The following is a 19,347-nucleotide window of genomic DNA, read 5'->3' as shown; positions in this document are numbered from 1 at the left end:
CCGCTTGTGCAACTGGACGATAGATGCATCCTTATACTCTTGGGCATAATTTCACATGGATTGTAAGAGTTCAGTCAGCTTCTGTACCACGTGCAAGCCCCAGGCTTTGTATAATTCTGCTGGTATTGCATATGCACCATGTGATTTCCCATTTCACAGCACGTCACTTATTTTCAGTTTCGTTCAGCGTTGGTGGATCAGCATGAACTATATTAATTTCCACGTGAAATAGTCGATCATTTGCCTCCTCGCTGATAGATGTCTTTTGATTGAGGATGCTGCTGAAGAGTTCTGCCATCTTTGACGTATCTTTTCTTTATCAGTGAGCAGTGTGTTGCTATTAGCAGTCGGTATTGGAGATGTTCCTGATGACTGTGGTCCGTAGACCGTCTTCAAAGCAACATGGAAGTTCTTCACATCATTCCTGTTAGCTTAGAACTGAATCTCGTCTGGCATATTCCTTAGTCATAAGTCTTGCACTTGTTTGAGTTTGCATTTAATAGTAACCTTGATGTTGTTGAATTTTGCCTTCTTCGATGACGAGGTGTTGTCTTCTAAACCTATAGCCCATGTGTCTCATTCAGAAGTCCCGTTATGGCAGTATCAATCTCATCAACACACTCTTGATATTTACTTGCAGCGGGACCGAGGGTCTTGGATGCAGTTGAGTGCACAGCGTCTCTGAAGGATGCCTCGTTTTCTTCGATATGCTCTGAGTTTATGTTGATTGTATCTAGTTAGCGCGCGCACGCGCGTGTGTGAGAGAGAGAGAGAGAGAGAGCGTACATAGATTTTGTACTTGTACGATCATGTTTTTCACTTTTAAATTATTCAGATGAAGTTTAATTACCTCACCACCCGTAAAATTTTGTTTTAACCGTTTTAAACCGATCTACTATAAGATGTTTGTTTATTTTATTTTATTTACAAAAGTACGGTGAATGCATGCAACTCCGTTGTCGGAGAGAGGGGACGGAACGTGATTACTTTCCTAATTTAGGTAAAACCCAGCGATGTTTACTTCCGGAATCTTTTAATACTGAACACGTGAACTTGATTTAGCTTCAAATCCGCTGATTATGGTTGATAATGTCCATATATCACGATGAGGTTGAGATCGAAGATATGGAATATGACGAAGAGACCGAGACATATTATTACCCTTGTCCATGTGGCGACCGATTTGAGATAACAAAGGTTAAGCATAAGACTATTTTGCCATCTTTCCTCTTCATGTTGAACATGATGTTTGGTATTTTACAGATAATAACGACAAAGTTCGCAAGTCTTAACGGGTATTACGCAGTACGTGTCGGTGGCGGTATGTTATAGTACAGTGAGTTAGTCCTACATGTAAGACCTCGACGCTGATATTTATGTTTTGGGCTGCTGGGTCTTGCTGGCTAGCTATCGGCGCTGTGTAGCGTGTTTTGATGTCGACTAACACGTAACAAAAGTAAAATTTTCAGGAATATCTCACACAACTGGCGACCAATAACTAATAATAATTGCTAGTGTCAGATTTTGATTCCACTGGATAAAAACAGCACAGTAGGTATATTAATTACGTATATCAATTTGTGGAAGAGTGTCGATATCGGCTGCAAAGTGTGCGAGATATTCCTGAAACTTTGACAGCTCGTTCCGATGTCAGCCAATATCGGAACACGCTATACAAGACTGTTTTTTGGGTAGTAAGACGTAGCACAAAAACATAAATAACATGTGATACGTCTTACATTGTAGGACTATACAAATAATACAGTGCGTGTGACCATCACGATAACGGATCATTTTTACATTTATCATTTCCTTTCTTGCCAGTTACTATAGTACAAGTCACGCAGGTCATGTAGGCATTCAACACCGACTATTTCAGTAATGGGTGTCATTTTTTAGAATTTCATGCTACATACTTTTAAGTGGCAAGTATTCACTTCATTTGGATTCATATACATCCATAGTCCTTTGGAAGGTCTTTATTTAGACGTCCTGAGAGGTACTTATGTCAAAATTAATGTTAAGTACATAATACATTTTTGGACGAAATGAACCTAAAGGTGTGATTCACTACAATCCTGAAATGAATGTGCACTGTGATGTCATAATGAGAGCAATCCATATTGATAAGCAAATTCGTACTACCCTTGATTCTGACGATTCCACTCAATGTACTCTTATATTGAACCAAGTTAAGTACATGGCCACCATTGCAAAAGTCCATAGTTGTAAATAATTTTCATCTGGAAGTTTCTTTGTGGCAATTAAGGTGCAGAGCATTCGATAATTGGGATTGAATAGACTTTGGAAGTTTGGTTAAAGAAAATTAGTGTTAAATTTGAATAGAGCAATTTATATTTAATTTAAAATTAGTAAATGCACATGCATGACCCATGTGACTTGCACTGTAATTTGTCTAAAATAATTATGTTGCAGTCATACAGTCAGTGTTGTACTGGTATACCATAAATATCAGCACACTCACTATCTTTAGTGAAAATTAGCTGTTTTGAGACAGCCTCCATGCTAGTCGTACAGTGGAAGATATCTGCCATGATACTTGGGTTTGCATCTTACTGCATAAATAACAGTGTTGTGTAGCGTGTTCCCATGTCAACCGACAGTGGAGTGAGAGGCCAAATTTTCAGGAATAACTTACACACTTGGCAGCCCATATTGACACTTTTTGGAATAAGGGTTCAAATTCAGAGACATGCAAATGTGTTTTCAAATTCTGGTGGTCTAAAGTGCTCACCGTTACGGATCACTGCCATCTCACCTCTGTCTGGGTGAGTTTGAGTCTCAGGCTCGGCTAATGTGGGTACGTGACAAAGCCTGCCAGTAGCTTCTCGTGGGTCGGTGGTTCTTCCTGGGGTTTTCCGGGGTTCTTCCTCCACCAATTATACTGGCCACCATGTATAGCCTATCTTGTGCTGAAAAATGGCGTTAAGCCCTACAACAACAACAACATTTCAGTTGGCTGGAATGCGATGCCAAAATCAGTTGAAGGAATGATAAGTATCTTAAATGAAACAAAGCCAGCTTTCCTCAGTATTTGTATATTTTTATTCCATTTGTTAAAGAAACATTTTTTAACTTAATCCAGTTTTGGCATTCCCAGCTTTCATCGCATTCCAGCCAAATGAAATGTAGGTCAACAGAACTCGAATACATGTCCATTTGTTTGTGTCATAATTTGAATCCATTAGGAAATGGCATTGGAGTAAGTAAAGTCCGACTAAAGGGATCAAATCATATGGCCTTTAACATATTTATTCTGAATTAGTTCTTTTTTTTGCACATATACGCTTGGTATATTTTTGTCATTTCTTTTGATTAATTATTTTAATTCACATTATATATGCAGTACATTGTAATGCATTGTGTTTACTTGTGTAAGATGTTTTTGGTGGGAATAGAGATGCTATTTTACTTTAGATCATTTGTGGCATTGAAACTAACAATTGATGATTTTATTCTTGTTTTTTTGTTTTTTTTTAAATATTGTATGGGTAAATATTTTTTTAATATATTGCATGTATAATTTTTATGCTTAACATTCTGTTTACTGAAAATGGTTTCTATGTAGTGTGATGTTATCAGTAGCTAAGAATTCAATCCTGATATTATTAAACTAACAAGTATGTTTTTTTATTTTACTTTCTAGCCCTTTGAAAGGGAGGGACTCTTCACTGTAGAATGAGTACTCCTGAGTTCATTGAGTGAAAACTCCATGACTCCTCCTTCAGAAATTATTTTCAGAGCCCTGGAAAGTATAGCTGTGATTGGTGCTGTTAATTGTGAAGAAAATGTTTAATCTTGTGTGAAATATACCGAATCAGCTGAGTTAATCGCTTGCTTATGCTCAGTCCATTCACTGCATATAAAGTAGTGCTGTGCTATAGGTGCTTGATAGTTCCATTATCATTAGTACCTTAATACCCATCCAGACATATATTGAATTTGTTTATAACAATGAGAACTGTTGTAGTTGTAGGATTTGTTCATGCTGGTGTGTGAGAAGGCACTTTCTGCATGGCAAGATGCTTGGTTCAAGTGCAAAAATTGTGATCTGATTAAAAATGTATGACAAATTTCATGCTTAAGAAAAAGTTTGTTCATCAGAAATGTTGGACATTATTAACATTACTAATTGTGAATTGTTTACTAAGTGTAGCATAACAATAGTTAGAACATTGAATTTGACATGTATACATGTGTATGTCTTCATGTTCTTATACGGTGGAATCTACTGTCAGATTGGCGATGTGTGGGGAAAGAGTCTAAACTTTATATTTCGATTTATTTTTTTATGCATCTTGTCTTCTAGTGACATTTCTTGCATTTGTGTTACATGTGCCTGCCTAGCTTTATTCAACTGTGTATGGAAACTTTGATATCCATTAGGTCAGTGTTAAAGGTATAATATGACAGTGTTATTGTTATAATATGACAGTGTTATGACAGTGTTATTGGTATAATATGACAGTGTTATAAGTATAATATGACAGTGTTATTGGTATAATATGACAGTGTTATAGGTATAATATGACAGTGTTATTGGTATAATATGACAGTGTTATAGGTATAATATGACAGTGTTATTGGTATAATATGACTGTTATAGGTATAATATGACATTGTTATAGGTATAATATGACCCTGAGTCCTAGGACTATATTGACTAGAAGAAGACTGATATGGCCGCCTCAGTTACAATGCATTAGAATGTTTTCCATAAGGCCCCATGTGCATGCAAAATGTAATGCTTACTGATAATTACAATACAGTCTCAATGCCATTATCTGCTTTGCATAATATGCATTATAAAATTGCCTAGATTAGTTCTTATACATACCTTTTCTGCAAAACAGATTGTACTTGCACATTCCATTGACTTCTTCAGTAAATGATGTAAAATATTTCCCTTTCGGATATGCCCCATTATATCGTACCTCCTTATAATGTGACTCCAGATGGTGCTTCTACATATCCAAAATTACACCAGTGAAGACTAAAATGGGTTACAAGAAAACAAGATTAAACTTGGTCTCAGGGGCTTCAATTTTCGTAAAAAGTGACTTCTCCTTTTGGACAGAACATGGAGAAGTGAGAGCTGAACAGGGTGAAGTGGGAGCAAGCAAGATATGCTACATATATATATCTATATATATATATATATAGAGAGAGAGAGAGAGAGAGATAGATATAGTGTGGGTGTTGTTTTCATTCACTTATTTGAATTATGCCCTCTATTTCCTAGTATGCATATTTGCATTTAACATTGGTTTTAAGCAATGATTTATTTTCAAGTAGAGTTCTATCCATAGTATAAACACATTTGGTAAATGTTTAAAATCTGTCATATTCATTTGCAGTGTATTTTGGCAATATGACTTGAAAAGAGAACAATAGATGTTATACATTGTAATTAATTCTAACTGATTAACTAGATTACAGTGTTGTAATTGCAAGTTAGTATAAATGCTTAATCAATTACTCTTAATGGGTGCATTTTGATGACATCACCAAATTTAAATATTCCTTCTTTATCAATCACTTGTGCATGGACGTTGAACATAAATTCAAAATTTAGCAATTCCTTGACAATTTGTAAAAAAAAAATTCCAAAATCCTTGTTAACTCATTAATACCTGGCACTGCGTATACGGGGCATGAGGTATTAGCCTACTGCTGAGCTCTGTAGCATCAAGGTCATGTATGATACACTAAAGTGGGTGTTATTATTGAAAGGTAGACATGTAGCTTTACATTGATACCAGATAATCTGGATGTTTTTAGTTGCACTACAAAATACAGAGGGAAAAACCTAATTTATTTACCTAGGTTTTTTTTCACCCAAAATTTGCCTGTTTCTGGATTCTAAACTGGTTGGCTTCAGCTCTAAGGCAGGCTTGTCTGAACTGCACACAGACAGGTGAACCTGTGCAAAAAGTAGGATAAGGTGGGCATTTGGAATAAAGAGTGGTCTCGATACAAAAATGATGCAACAAAAAAAAAGGAACTCCAACTTTTACCCTTCTACTCATGCACGAGTAAAGTAACCAATGGAAAACGATATTTCTAACACAACTAGGCATTAGACTAATGGAAAATCTCTTTGAAGTTGATGTATTAGGATTTATTCAGAAATAGCCCCCAAAATGTGTTTCCTACTCGCATTTCAGAAAACAACCATGACCTAATAGTCTCTTGAATTCCACAACATAGCATTTTCCTGTATGTTTCTGACATTCATAATAGCATTTAAAGCTAAATCTTCAATATTGTAATTTTAGACTCTGTTTTCTTTGAATTGTGTAATTTCCCGAATATATGTTCCTAATGGTTTATGCAAAAAAACAGTCTAATACAGCTGTACTTCCCAGTTTCAGCAATGTCCACCATTATTTACACATGACAGATTCTCTAATGGTTCCAAGCTGTTTTTTATGAAGAAAATAAAGTACATGCGGAAGTTAAAATATTCGTGTTACCTATTCTTTTCTTAAAATGCAAATTGTTATTTACATAAGTTTAAGTTTCAAACACAAGTTTGTATGTTTTTATCATCAAAGGATAACTTGTGGAAATCAGGCAGTAATGGCAGCTAACTTACTTGGGAAAGGTTTAATGGTCAGTCAGCTATCAAATCATGCCTGTGAATGCGCAAGAGTTTGTTTGCGGCACATTTGATATCAACGCCAACTATTTATGGCTTGAAGTCTCCATTTCAAATTGAGCTAAAACATAACACTGGAACTAGCCTGGCTAAGGCAAGGGAGTGACTCATAAAGGATGGTTATTCAGTGTTCCTCTAAAATCACAATGTTCCTAACAGAAGAAGGCAACGTTTACATATTGTAGGCAACTTGGTCATCCACTTTGCCTGGTAGAGTGACCCCTGGGTTTTATATCTTAATTTCCTTTTCAAAATACCATAATTTAGCAGAATTTGATAGTACTATACAACTGTTTGGTATATTAGGCAATACCAACAGCCTTTAATGGACATCTCAACTGCATACATCTTTCTCTTGATGTCATTAATTTGAGTTATATATTTTACCTTTATCTGCATGGCATGGGGACTTGAACCTCGTGCAAATTTTAGATTGGTCCTTGAGTTATATCAACAGTATATATTTAGAATCTGATATTTACTTTTACTATTTATAATGTTTCCCCTGATAATGAAAATGAACATTTCAGCATAAAAATGTAAATATTGAAAATTTGCAATATGAAGTCAATGGGGACTGAGTAAGATATGTTTCCCATGGCTGGTTGTACAGTAAGATGAATCGGGTCACCAGGCTTAGAGACCCAACTTTGCTTACTTAGGGTACAGGTTGAAATTAGTTGTAACGTAGACCAACATGTTATTGTCTGCCTCTTGTTTTTTTTTTTTCTTCTTTTTTTTTCTTCTTTCTATGACATGACTGTTGCTTAGGAAAGAATCCATGATGGATGGTCTTCTTGTTGGAAAACAGAATCTTTAGGACACTTGCCACTAATTGATGCATTTATTTTGAATGATCTTTGTATTCAGATGGCAAGTATAATCCCTCTTCTATTGATCCATTGCATTCAGTCCTTTTAAACGCTCACTTCTGAGTATTAAGCCCAGTTAGAACGGAACATCTGTGTATTCAGTGGCTGTTGATCTCTGAAAATCTGTTGCATTCTTGGATAGTGCCAACACCCCAATACCAGAGCAATACACCATAACTGTTTTAGTCTGACCTTCACAAGCAGTAGCATGGTACAGATTATAATTGATGACAGTGTGAGCTGTGTAACTGAGCACCTGTTATTGATTGAACCCCATGCCTGATCAGTGGGAACTGAAAAGTCCATCGTCTGGAGCTGAACACATAATCTTTGAAAAAATATACATGTAATGAAAATTTGTGGATTGTTTTTAAGAAAATTTTGATGCACTAGATGTATCCAGGTCCATTACTAAAAAATGCATAACTTTGTCCAACATTTCAGCCAATAAGCATATGAAAAGATTACTTCTACTGTTGAAACAGTTGCCAGTTATCCTCTGTAACTTAGTTTTCATGTTGTCTTTTCTATGTTGTGTGGTGAAACAGATCAGTATAGAAAAATCTGTTTCATAAAGTTTTAGTTGTATTTCATATATATTGTAATCTATACTCACTTCACCCAAGTTTCTATAATTTTGTCTGATCCTGGTGCATAGAGGTCATTTCACTCAGAATTTTAGTATAGCATGAACTCTGTCAGATATCAGATTATATAAAGATCAAGTTACATCCTAGCATTTTTTAAAATTTAAATGGAAAATTTGCAGCAACTTGTACCATATAAGACAGACAAAATTTACCCTGCTAATTTGTATTCATGCATAGATAACTTGATTAAATTTTCAGGGCATTACAGCAGTGGTTCAAATATTTACACACTGACATTTTGGATTCAACATTTTTCTTGGATGAAATACATGTTAGCACATTTATGGAAATACACTTTTTTGAACATCTTTTTAGCAGGATTTAGCAGAAATATGCTTGAAGTTGACAAATGAAATTTTTGTCAGCAGTAGAGGGTTTTACAGATATATGCATGCATATTAATCAGTATTTCTAGTGCAGCAATGAATTAAATTAATCCTATTTTAAAGTGTTTTCTGCAATGCATTTTGTTTCTACAATTTCAGGAGGACCTTCAGAATGGTGAAGATGTTGCAAAGTGTCCAAGTTGCTCTCTGATGCTCAAAGTTATTTATGATATTGTAAGCTTTCCTTTTTATCTTTTGATTCAAGTTGTAAAGGCTTGAAAAAATAATATAGAGGATATTGTAATATAGAGGATTTTGTAATATAGAGGATTTTGTAATATGCACTGGATATATATGCTTCTATCTGTCGATCCATTTAACTACCCATGTCATGGACACAATTATCGATGCCATTGTGTAGACTAAATTTACTTCTTTATTTGACCATTTAATAATGGGATATGAGGAGAATATTTTAATATTTGCTTATCTCTTAGGATTGCAGGGTGTCCTTAATTCAAGTGATTTTCAAAGTATTTTCAGACAGAAATTACTTGTTTGACTTTTGTTTATTTGAAATCAAATATTGTTCATGATTTTGTCATTTGTATATGCTCACCTTTTGGTGGAGTACATTATGCTATGACGTTGTCTGTTAGCTTTTTAGAAAAAATTTCCATGTGGTAATTTCAGTTCTACAGTATTTACAAATCATCAAACTTTGTGGGTAGCTTGAAATTTTGATGAGAAATCCTGTTGATTTGGGGGTCAGAAGGTAAAAATGTTACGGTCAGAGTGACCATTCAATAACATTAGTTCTACATCACAGACAAGGATTAAACTACATGGATAGCTTGCACTTGTGTAAGGAAGAACCTGTTAGTTTTGGAATCAACAGTCTTTGTGACTGCAAGAAGAAAATTGGAATATGCACAGACATCTCAGATCTCAACCATGTATTTTGCTATAGTTCATGCACATTAGGTTTAAAGCAGCTCAAAAGGTCAAGGTCACTGTCACTGAAAGAAGAAAAGTATATTTTGGCTTGTATTTATGGTATGCAAGTAACCTTTCCACATTAAGTTTTGGGGTCAAACAGTAAAAGGTCAAGGACATTCTGGCTCAATGAAAATAGGCTTTGCAGTATAACTTTATTTTAGTGCATGCACCTAGAGTGATAAAGAAACCTATTGTTTCTTGGGGTCAGAGGTCATGGTAAGTATAATAAAACATAGGTTTTCACATAGTAACTTACTTTAAGACTGCATACCTTAACCATAAGTCCAGGTCATTGATAGGGTAGGTATATAATGTGCCATTCATAGTACTCTTGTTAATATTTATCACATGTTCTTTTTAAAAAAACTTACCATCATACAGTTCTCTGAGTATTTCCAGTGAATCATAGTCCTTCAGATTGTTGTCTTGGATGCTCAATTATTCAGAATGTGAATCATTGATGTACATGTCTCCTTCAAATATGTTTCCCAATATTAATGTTATGAATATTTTTTTCCTGCTACCTCACGAATCCAGCCCTACTAATAGAGGAAAATTGTCTTTTCCTGTCTGACAAAGGGCATGGAAACAATGATGCAATTATTGACATCACATCAGATACAGTATTACCATTTTTTTCTTCTCTTGCTTCCTCACCTTTTTTCATCTCATTGTAGGTGGTCCTGCCAATTTTAGGCTACCCACTGGGCATATGTCCTCGCACATGTCTGAGTAATTGCCTTTGTGTCCATACACATAATGTTTGTATGGGATCCATTTCATAATACAGCCTCACCTTCACTGGCCATCCAGCCATCCCAGCATGGGGATCTCTTGGATCAAATGGTCCAGCCAACTAGGATTATGAGTATCTTAGTGACAGATCCGTCCATGAAACGTCTGTCCAAGCCAGGCCCTTGGAGCAGCCTACACTGGTGATAGTAGGATGTCGTCTATACTGCCAGCATCCAGGCCCACCATGTGCCAGGCAAACCAGCTGGCCAATCTAGCATTGTCGAGCTTCCATATATTCACCGCTTATCCATATTGGAGAGTGACATTTTCAAAAAGGACAAAATACCTCTTACTTTCAGTGAAAGCCAGGAAGCGGAATATCACCCTACAAGCCATTGCTTCGTGGCTGAAATGCTTTCTTCTTGCTAATCAGTACTAATAAACACTTGCAAGGGGGTGAACTGACTTGTCTCAGTTTGCAGTTACTTATGGCTGTTGTCAAAAGGGTCACAAAATAAGTTCCAGGAAGCAGCCTGTCACATGATCAAATTTAGATTGTCAGCATCATCAGCTGTTATATGTTTTTTTTGCATACTTAGTTGAGTAAGAGAATATTCACTGCAGAGACCCTCAGTTTCTGGAGAATTATGACCCAGGACACCTAGTGTATAATGCCAGCAGAGATTTGTATGTGATGGGCAAACATTGTACACCACTTCCTCAATAACTCACGCCCTAATAACTCACAAACCTGTTTATAATGCAGCGTCAGGAATGGATCCCATTTTTTAAACCAGAAAATACTCCAAAAATTCATCCCTATTTCTTGAACTTGAAGAAAATCATGATCAAAATTGGTAACTGAAACGCTGATATGTCACTTGTTTTATGGTCAAAAATGGTAGATAAGACCTGGAAATTTTAATCAACATTTTGAAATTATCAACTTTTAATTAGAAGTCATATAATTGGTTACATTTTCTTTCCAAACAACATTCTTAGTATCCCATAATTTAAGATATTCAATGAAATTTTGATCAATGAAAATGTCACTTATGCCTAGTGTATGCAGTACATTAATATTTAAATGCCAATTAAATAATTTTTATTAAGTGAAATATTGATTTAATTCTATCTTTTAGTTCCTCTTAAGTGTAATCATCATAAATGCAGCGTGTATTTAAACATAAAATGTGACAATCTTCCATAAACAACAATGTCCGCAAGTGTTTCTCTGAGAATCTAATTAAATGCCGACCATGTTTTGATAATTGACTTGTGGAAGTATTTGTCGTATTGTTGCACTGAATTAAAAGCTGGCCTCCTCTGTATTATCACATTAATTGTGACTTTTGAATCAGATAAAGGAGGTGGAATAAAAGAAAAGCTAAAACTAAAAGGCATGCAAATCCTACATACTTAAAATCTAGTGCCCATGGTCATATGTTGGGTGATCATTTGATCAGTTGAACACTGTTACAAATGTTATTGTGTATGTAACATAATTGAACTACCTTAAATTATCCAACTCATTTATAACTGTGATCAAAGATAGCAAGGCAACTAAGTGAAATGAATACTTAGTAAAATAAAGAGCTTGGTTTCACTGATACGGACCATTGTGGGCAAGTGAGTTTCAGACTATTCCTGAATTGGCAATTAGAGATATCCTCAAGGATGATAAGAAGTATCACTGTTCCAATGAAATCGTGATGTCACTATTGTACGAATTGAACAGTACAAAAATTGAGTTTTACGAAGACAATTGTCTCGCAACATAAATGTCACAAGTTTTTGAGGAAATAAAAGAATCTTGTTTGGCAGTATATCAACAGTTAGTCTAGTTTCTGCTGCTTTGACTCCCAACTTGGTACTGTGCGATTAAATACCACTCCAGGAATCAGACTAATCAACAAAACAAAAAGCAGTGATGTAATACACATGTTTTCTTGTACACATGATGGTTGTTGAAACCAGTAGAAATGATCTTTCACATGTTGGATATTTTGAAAATAAATGTTATTTATACAGAATAACAAACAACTTCTTTTATTAAAAAAGCACATTAACAATTATTATTGATAGGATTGTAAAATGAGGATTTAGTCATTAAATAGCCCAGGCCCGTCCCTAGTGTAAGGAAAATGAGGCAACCACCTTAGGCCCCACACTTTCAAGAAATCAACTCTGCAATGCAATTTTTTTGCTTGGGGCCTTGCGCTTATCACTTGCTGCTCTGAGCCATGCACATCCTAGGGCTGGGTCCAAAATAGCCCATTTCGCTACACACACACCTGCAGGTTCTCAATGTGAAGTGTTTTTTTCTTCAATTTTTAGAGGTCCCTTGGTAACTCGCTCTCATGCTTATAGTGTGGTCTATGTTGGTGAACCCTGTTGTGCGTGAGTTATTGAGGGAGAGGTGTATAAAGAAAAGTTACTTATTTTTGTACATATTAGTTGTCTAAGCGACTTAGGAAACACTCATTTTAACTGACTTTGTATGAAACACTAATTTTGAGCCACTCTTTTAACTGACATTATATAAAACACTGATTTTGGGCCAACCTTGTAATTGGCTTAATAGGAAACACTGATTTTGGGCTACTCTTTTAAATGAATTCATAGGAAACATTTGGGTCTACTCTTTAAATGAATTCATAGGAAACACTGATTTGGGGTTACTCTTTTAAACGACTTCATAAGAAACACTGATTTTGGGCTACTTTTTTAATCGACTTCATGGGAAACAAACACTGATTTGGGCCACTCTTTTAATTGACTTCATGGGAAACAAACACTGATTTTGGGCTACTCTTTCCGTTGCATTCATAGGAAACACTGATTTTGGGCTACTCTTTTAAATGACTTTATAGGAAACACTGATTTTGGGCTACTCTTTTAATTGACTTCATAGCAAACACTGATTTTGGGCTACTCTTTAAATGACTTCATAGGAAACAAACACTACTCTTTCAATTGCATTCATAGGAAATACTAACTTTGGGCCACTCTTTTAAGGGTTGATTGTTGTGGGTTTAATGCCATTTGTCAGCACCCAATAGGCTATACATGGCAGCCAGTATAACTGGTGGAGGAAGAGCCCAGGAAAACACCAGCTCACTGGCTCAAGGGAAGCTACTAGCAAATTCTCTAACATACCCAAGACTTGAACCCATACAGACAGGTGAGATGACAGTAATTGGTAAAGGTGAGCACTTTAGACCACTCTGCCACCTGGGGCTGAGGGACTTCCAAGGAAACACTTACTTGGGCCACTCTGACAGATGGGGGAGTGATATTAGATTCTTAGGAAAGATCTTTTCAAGTGAATCTTGTAATTAAAACTTTATATTTCTTATTTTCTTATTTTATTTTAGTTGTAAAATAATTCTTAATTAAATATACTTAACAGTTCATATGCTTGTATTGGATTTTCTCAGATGTAAAGGTTACCTAAAAATGCAGGGGCCCCGAGTGGCTGAGTGGTCTAAAGCGCTCATTGTTCCAGATCAATGCCATCTCACTTCTGTCTGTGTGGGTTCAAGTCCAAGGCTCAGCTACGTACATGGGAAAGCCTGCCAGTAGCTTCTCGTGGATCGATGGTTCTTCCCTGGGTTTTCCAGGGTTCTTCCTCCACCAGTTATATTGGCCGCCATGTATAGCCTATCTTGTGCTGAAAAATGTCATTAAACCCTAGAACAACAACAACCTAAAAATGCATGCTCTCAGATGTAAAGATAACCTAAAACTGCATTCTGTCTGATGCAAAGGTAACCTGAACTGCAGAGAAAACCTCGGACCATGCATGGCAGCCAGTTTTCTATTATGGCATTAGTGGTCACTAAAATCACCAGTGGCGATCAGAGTCCTCAGATAGTGATTCATGGTAATAAAAACGATGTTTTACTGTTGAAAATTTAGGAGCCTGTGCTGTTGTCTGCAGATATCTGCCGTAAAGTAACTGATGTAGTGTAACATATTTTTGGAAGTTGTGCAAATAGTATAATCAACAACCTTTCTTAGCAAAGGAATGATGTTGGAAAACAATTATTCAGCATTAAATTACAGGTTTTATTAGTATGAAAAAATTCAGAGAAAAAAATTGGAATTATGGAAAGTTTATATGGGAAAATGACTAAAGTTAAATAGGAATTCGATTCATAACTGAAATTTCATAGTACTATCCTTTTTCTGGTAGAGTAAACAATCATACTTGTCAGTATTTTTCATTGCAAAATTGGGCAGCTACATGGAAAATTCTAACGCCAAGCTAGATTTTGACTTGCCCTCACACTTGTTGGAGTCAGAGATTAAATCTAAAACTGCAGAGGTGTAAAATGTATTTTTTTATATTAAAAGAAAGCCTACCAACAATCTAATCAACAAATTGTCTGTGGCTTCTACCACATATATAAATACACATGTTCTGGCAGATACCTTATCTGTCAACACATGGTCTGGGTTCTGCCACTTCTGTCAATACACATGCTCTGGGTTCTGCCACTTCTGTCAATACACATGCTCTGGGTTCTGCCACTTCTGTCTTTACACATGGTCAGGGTTCTGCCACTTCTGTCAATACACATGGTCTGGGTTCTGCCACTTCTGTCAATACACATGGTCTGGGTTCTGCCACTTCTGTCAATACACATGGTCTGGGTTCTGCCACTTCTGTCAATACACATGGTCTGGGTTCTGCCACTTCTGTCAATACACATGCTCTGACTTTGACATCATCTATCAAAACTTACATGGTGGACATTAAACATGCAGTAAACTCATCTTAAGGGAAGAAAACTTCTTTCTACCAACAAAAAGTGGTCTCTCAAAAAAGTTGGTCTGTCATTAAAGGTCATTACATTATACAAAATGAAAACTCTGGTCTTTAATGACAGTTGATCTCCCAAAACTGATGTTCATGACAGGTTTTACTGCACCATATTTATCCAATATTAAGCCCACCCCATTTGATTAAACTTGTTTGGCTAAATAGTTTGTTTGTTAATAACGGTCTTTACATTACACAAAACTGTGGTCTGTGCTTGAAAACTCTGGTCTCTAATGACAGTTGGTCTTCCAAAACAGTGATCTTCATGTCCAGTTTTAATGCACCATATTTACCCAATGTTAAGCCCACCTCTATTGATCAAATTTGTTTGGCTAAATAGTTGCTACAGATATCTTTGATAGTAGGTCCACTTTTTACTTTTTATGAGAAATATGATATGTAAGAGTATCCCAGTGGACTCATTGCTGAAATCATCTCTCTTTGTCTCTTTCAGGAAGATTTCATGAAAGGAGAAGAAGTACCTGCAACTAAAAAAATTGAGCTTGAAAAAGCCTAGCTGTTTGTATGTGTCTTCTTATCCCATATACTGAAATGCATTTTTCTAACAGGTTTATAATACGTTCATAATAAGTTAACAGTGCTCCTTGTGTACATAGTCAGCTAAAACTCCGGTGACCTAAGTTATTAGAGCATCTACCTCTGATGCAACAGGTTGCTGAGTCATACCAAAGACTTATAAAAATGTTACTAACAACTCGGCATGAAGTTAGTGTTAAGACCAGCCAGCCTGGTTTCAGGATAATGTGACTTGGTGGGACATGATGCAGCATGTCTGCAGTATGATTCCCCAGTGCCAGACATCACTATAAACTGCCTCACTGCAGGCCATTGTAGAGATAAGACTGAATAATTGTTAAAGCTGCACTTAAAATCCAAATCACACACACACATAATCAGATTGCCTCATGTTTGTTGGAATTGTCTTTTATGCCACATCACCAGTGTACTGTATAGACCCTGATCTGCTGTTGAATAATCAGCTGGCATATCAGGGTTTGTGTTGTTTGTTTTACTGATACAACCAAATGCTATACATGTACTGTGATCTGTTACTCTAAGATTTGATACAACCAAATGCTATACATGTACTGTGATCTGTTACTCTAAGATATGATACAACCAGATGCTATACATTTACTGTGATCAGTTACTCTAAGATATCATACCACCAAATGATGTGCTGTGATCTGTTACTATAGGATATGATACAACCAAATGATGTACAAGTACTGTGATCTGTTACTTTAAGATATGATACAACCAAATGCTGTACATGTACTGTGATCTGTTGCTCTAAGATATGATACAACCAAATGCTATACATGTACTTTGATCTGTTAGTCTAAGATACGATACAGAATGTTAATAATAATAATAATAATACCATCTTCACTCTTTATGCATTATGTACACACATATTTACCTTTACCCTTGTTTGTGTATCAGATACCTCCAAATTTTTCATTTAACCCCAGTTATGACCCCAAGGTTTGTTTTTTATCCAATCTGATCCCCCAGTTCTGACACAAAGGGAATTTTTACTCTCAATCTTGAACCCCTAGCGGATACACTGTATAATACATATGTTAACAATCTTGAACCCCTAGCGGATAAACTGTATAATACATACATTCACAATCTTGAACCCCTAGCGAATACACTGTATAATACCTACATTCATAATCTTGAACCCCTAGCGGATACACTGTATAATACATACATTCACAATCTTGAACCCCTAGCGGATACACAGTATAATACATTCACAATCTTGAACCACTAGAGGATACACTGTATAATACCTACATTCACAATCTTGAACCCCTAGCGGATACACAGTATAATACATACATTCACAATCTTGAACCCCTAGCGGATACACAGTATAATACATTCACAATCTTGAACCACTAGAGGATACACTGTATAATACCTACATTCACAATCTTGAACTCCTAGCGGATACACAGTATAATACATACATTCACAATCTTGAACCCCTAGCGGATACACTGTATAATACATGCATGCACAATCTTGAACCCCTAGCGGATACACAGTATAATACATACATTCACAATCTTGAACCCCTAGCGGATACACGGTATAATACATTCACAATCTTGAACCACTAGAGGATACACTGTATAATACATACATTCACAATCTTGAACTCCTAGCAGATACACTGTATAATACATACATTCACAGTCTTGAACCCCTAGCAGATACACTGTATAATACATACGTTAACAATTTTGAACCCCTAGTGGATACACTGTGTAATACATACAATCATGCAAACTCTGTTTTCTTCCTCAGATATCTTATGGTTTTGCATCGGAGTCATTGTAAACTTCCAATACACAAGTTTTACACTTTATGTTTGAGTGATCCTGACAAATGGCCTAATTAGTACCAATTACTGCATAAGGTGGCGCTATACAGTTTCGCATTTTCCATAGGATTAAGATTTTAAAGAAAAAGAATTTCCCCGCCTTTCCTCAGTGGTTATACTGGCTATTTAAAAAAGACCTTGTATATCTTAGGTATAATTAAAAGAACCTTTAATTCCCTTTATTTTGATGTATGATTGATGAGTGTACTATGGGTTATAGAGTATACAGCTTGGCCTTACTTCAAATGTGAACCTTTCAAAAAAGTGCGAGCTCTACTTGGTCATTTTCACTTCCTGAACTTCAGAGGTAAATTGTATAAAAAAAAGAGCCGATAACTTTCTTTACATTTTACATATTTGGTAATTCATTCATTGCACTTTCAGAAGCTGGTATTGTCTAGTCTGGCAAAATTCATTTTCCCTATTTTAATAGCTGCTATGTATAGTGTACTTTAGACTAATTCAGGCTGATTTTTTAACACAAGGGAGCAGTCATTTTAGTTGGCAATGTGCTTAAATCATGTAAAATTTCCAAAAGTACAGTATCCAAAGAAATATAATCCACATTACATTACTGTAGCATATAGGTATGCCAACATTCTCTCCACTGTGCATGTTTGAAATGCAAACAGCTTCACCTTACATATATCACTCTCTCAAAAGTACATAATAACTGGTGAGCGCCCCCATAAGGGAATATAGGTATTATTATTGTATGATTTAATTAAGTTTATATGGCTGAAACATTTAAGTTGCAAGCATCAAAACAATCCTTTTGAATAATTCTCCTGCCTTTCCCCCCACAGAACAGTATTTATGAGTGTCAGAGTCTCTAACAAGTCCAGCCTCCCCCCATGATAAAAAGTGAGCTATTTTAAGAATGCACATTACATTTTGTAAACATAGCAACCAATGTTCTGCTGAATGACAGGAACATGAAACTAGCCAGAATTATTTCTGAGATATCAACAATGAATTTTACAATTTGAAAAGGGAGGTAACTCATCAGGTTCATAAAGGTCAAAGGTCAAAGTGTAAAATATTTGCCTATTGTTTAATATGGAAGAAGCGAATTCACTTTCTCATCATTTATTTTTTCATTTCATTACAAATAAATGAAAAGAAACATTTTCACCATATATTTCTGTCACTTATTGCAACAGTTTTAAATTTAAGTTGACTCTATTCCTATATTCCAAGTCTTCAAATTTCCCCATAATTAAGGTCACTACTCACACAAACATACCTCATGGCAAATTATGTAAGCAAGAGACAAATGATCATAATTAGCTTATTTTCATGCTTAACATCAATATGAATGTACCATTTTATTCAGAACATCATACATAATTATATGAAAATTAAAAAAAATAATTGCAAACATTTTTTTATTTTCTTTAAGGTGACGCTATACAGTTTCGCATTTTGCATAGGGTTAGGATTTTAAAGAAAAAGAATGTCCCTGGCTTTCCTCACTGGTTATACTGGCTATTTAAAAAAGACCTTGTATATCTTAGGTATAATGCAAAGAGCCTTTAATTCCCTTTATTTTGGTGTATGATTGATGAGTATAATATGGGTATAGAGTATATGACTTGGTCTTACTCCAGATGTGCACCGTTCAAAAAAGTGCTAGCTCCACTTGATCATTTTCACTTCCTGAACTAAAGAGGTAAATTGTATAAAAAAAGAGCCGATAACTTTCTTTACATTTTACATATTTGGTAATTCATTCATTGCACTTTCAGAAGCTGGTATTGTCTAGTCTGGCAAAATTCATTTTCCCTATTTTAATAGCTGCTATGTATAGTGTACTTTAGACTAATTCAGGCTGAT

At 35.6% G+C, this 19,347-nt stretch overlaps 1 protein-coding gene across 1 annotated transcript in view; it reads left to right on the top strand.

Annotated features, from left to right (window-relative positions):
• Positions 1-1,015: 1,015 nt before the first annotated feature.
• Positions 1,016-19,347, top strand: part of LOC149797048 (uncharacterized) — a 36,917-nt gene continuing 18,585 nt past the window's right edge. Inside the window, exons 1-2 of the mRNA XM_089961719.1 lie at positions 1,016-1,197; positions 8,690-8,764. Coding sequence (XP_089817845.1) covers positions 1,090-1,197; positions 8,690-8,764 — 183 coding nt within the window. The 5' untranslated portion in view covers positions 1,016-1,089. The remainder of the gene's footprint in view (positions 1,198-8,689; positions 8,765-19,347) is intronic.

Source organism: Sinohyriopsis cumingii, chromosome 6, assembly GCF_028554795.1.
Source record: "Sinohyriopsis cumingii isolate HCF-2022 chromosome 6, ASM2855479v2, whole genome shotgun sequence".
In the NCBI taxonomy this organism is placed as follows: domain Eukaryota; kingdom Metazoa; phylum Mollusca; class Bivalvia; order Unionida; family Unionidae; genus Sinohyriopsis; species Sinohyriopsis cumingii.
Note: the sequence above shows the minus strand (reverse complement) of the source record. Positions and strands in the feature narration are given on the sequence as shown.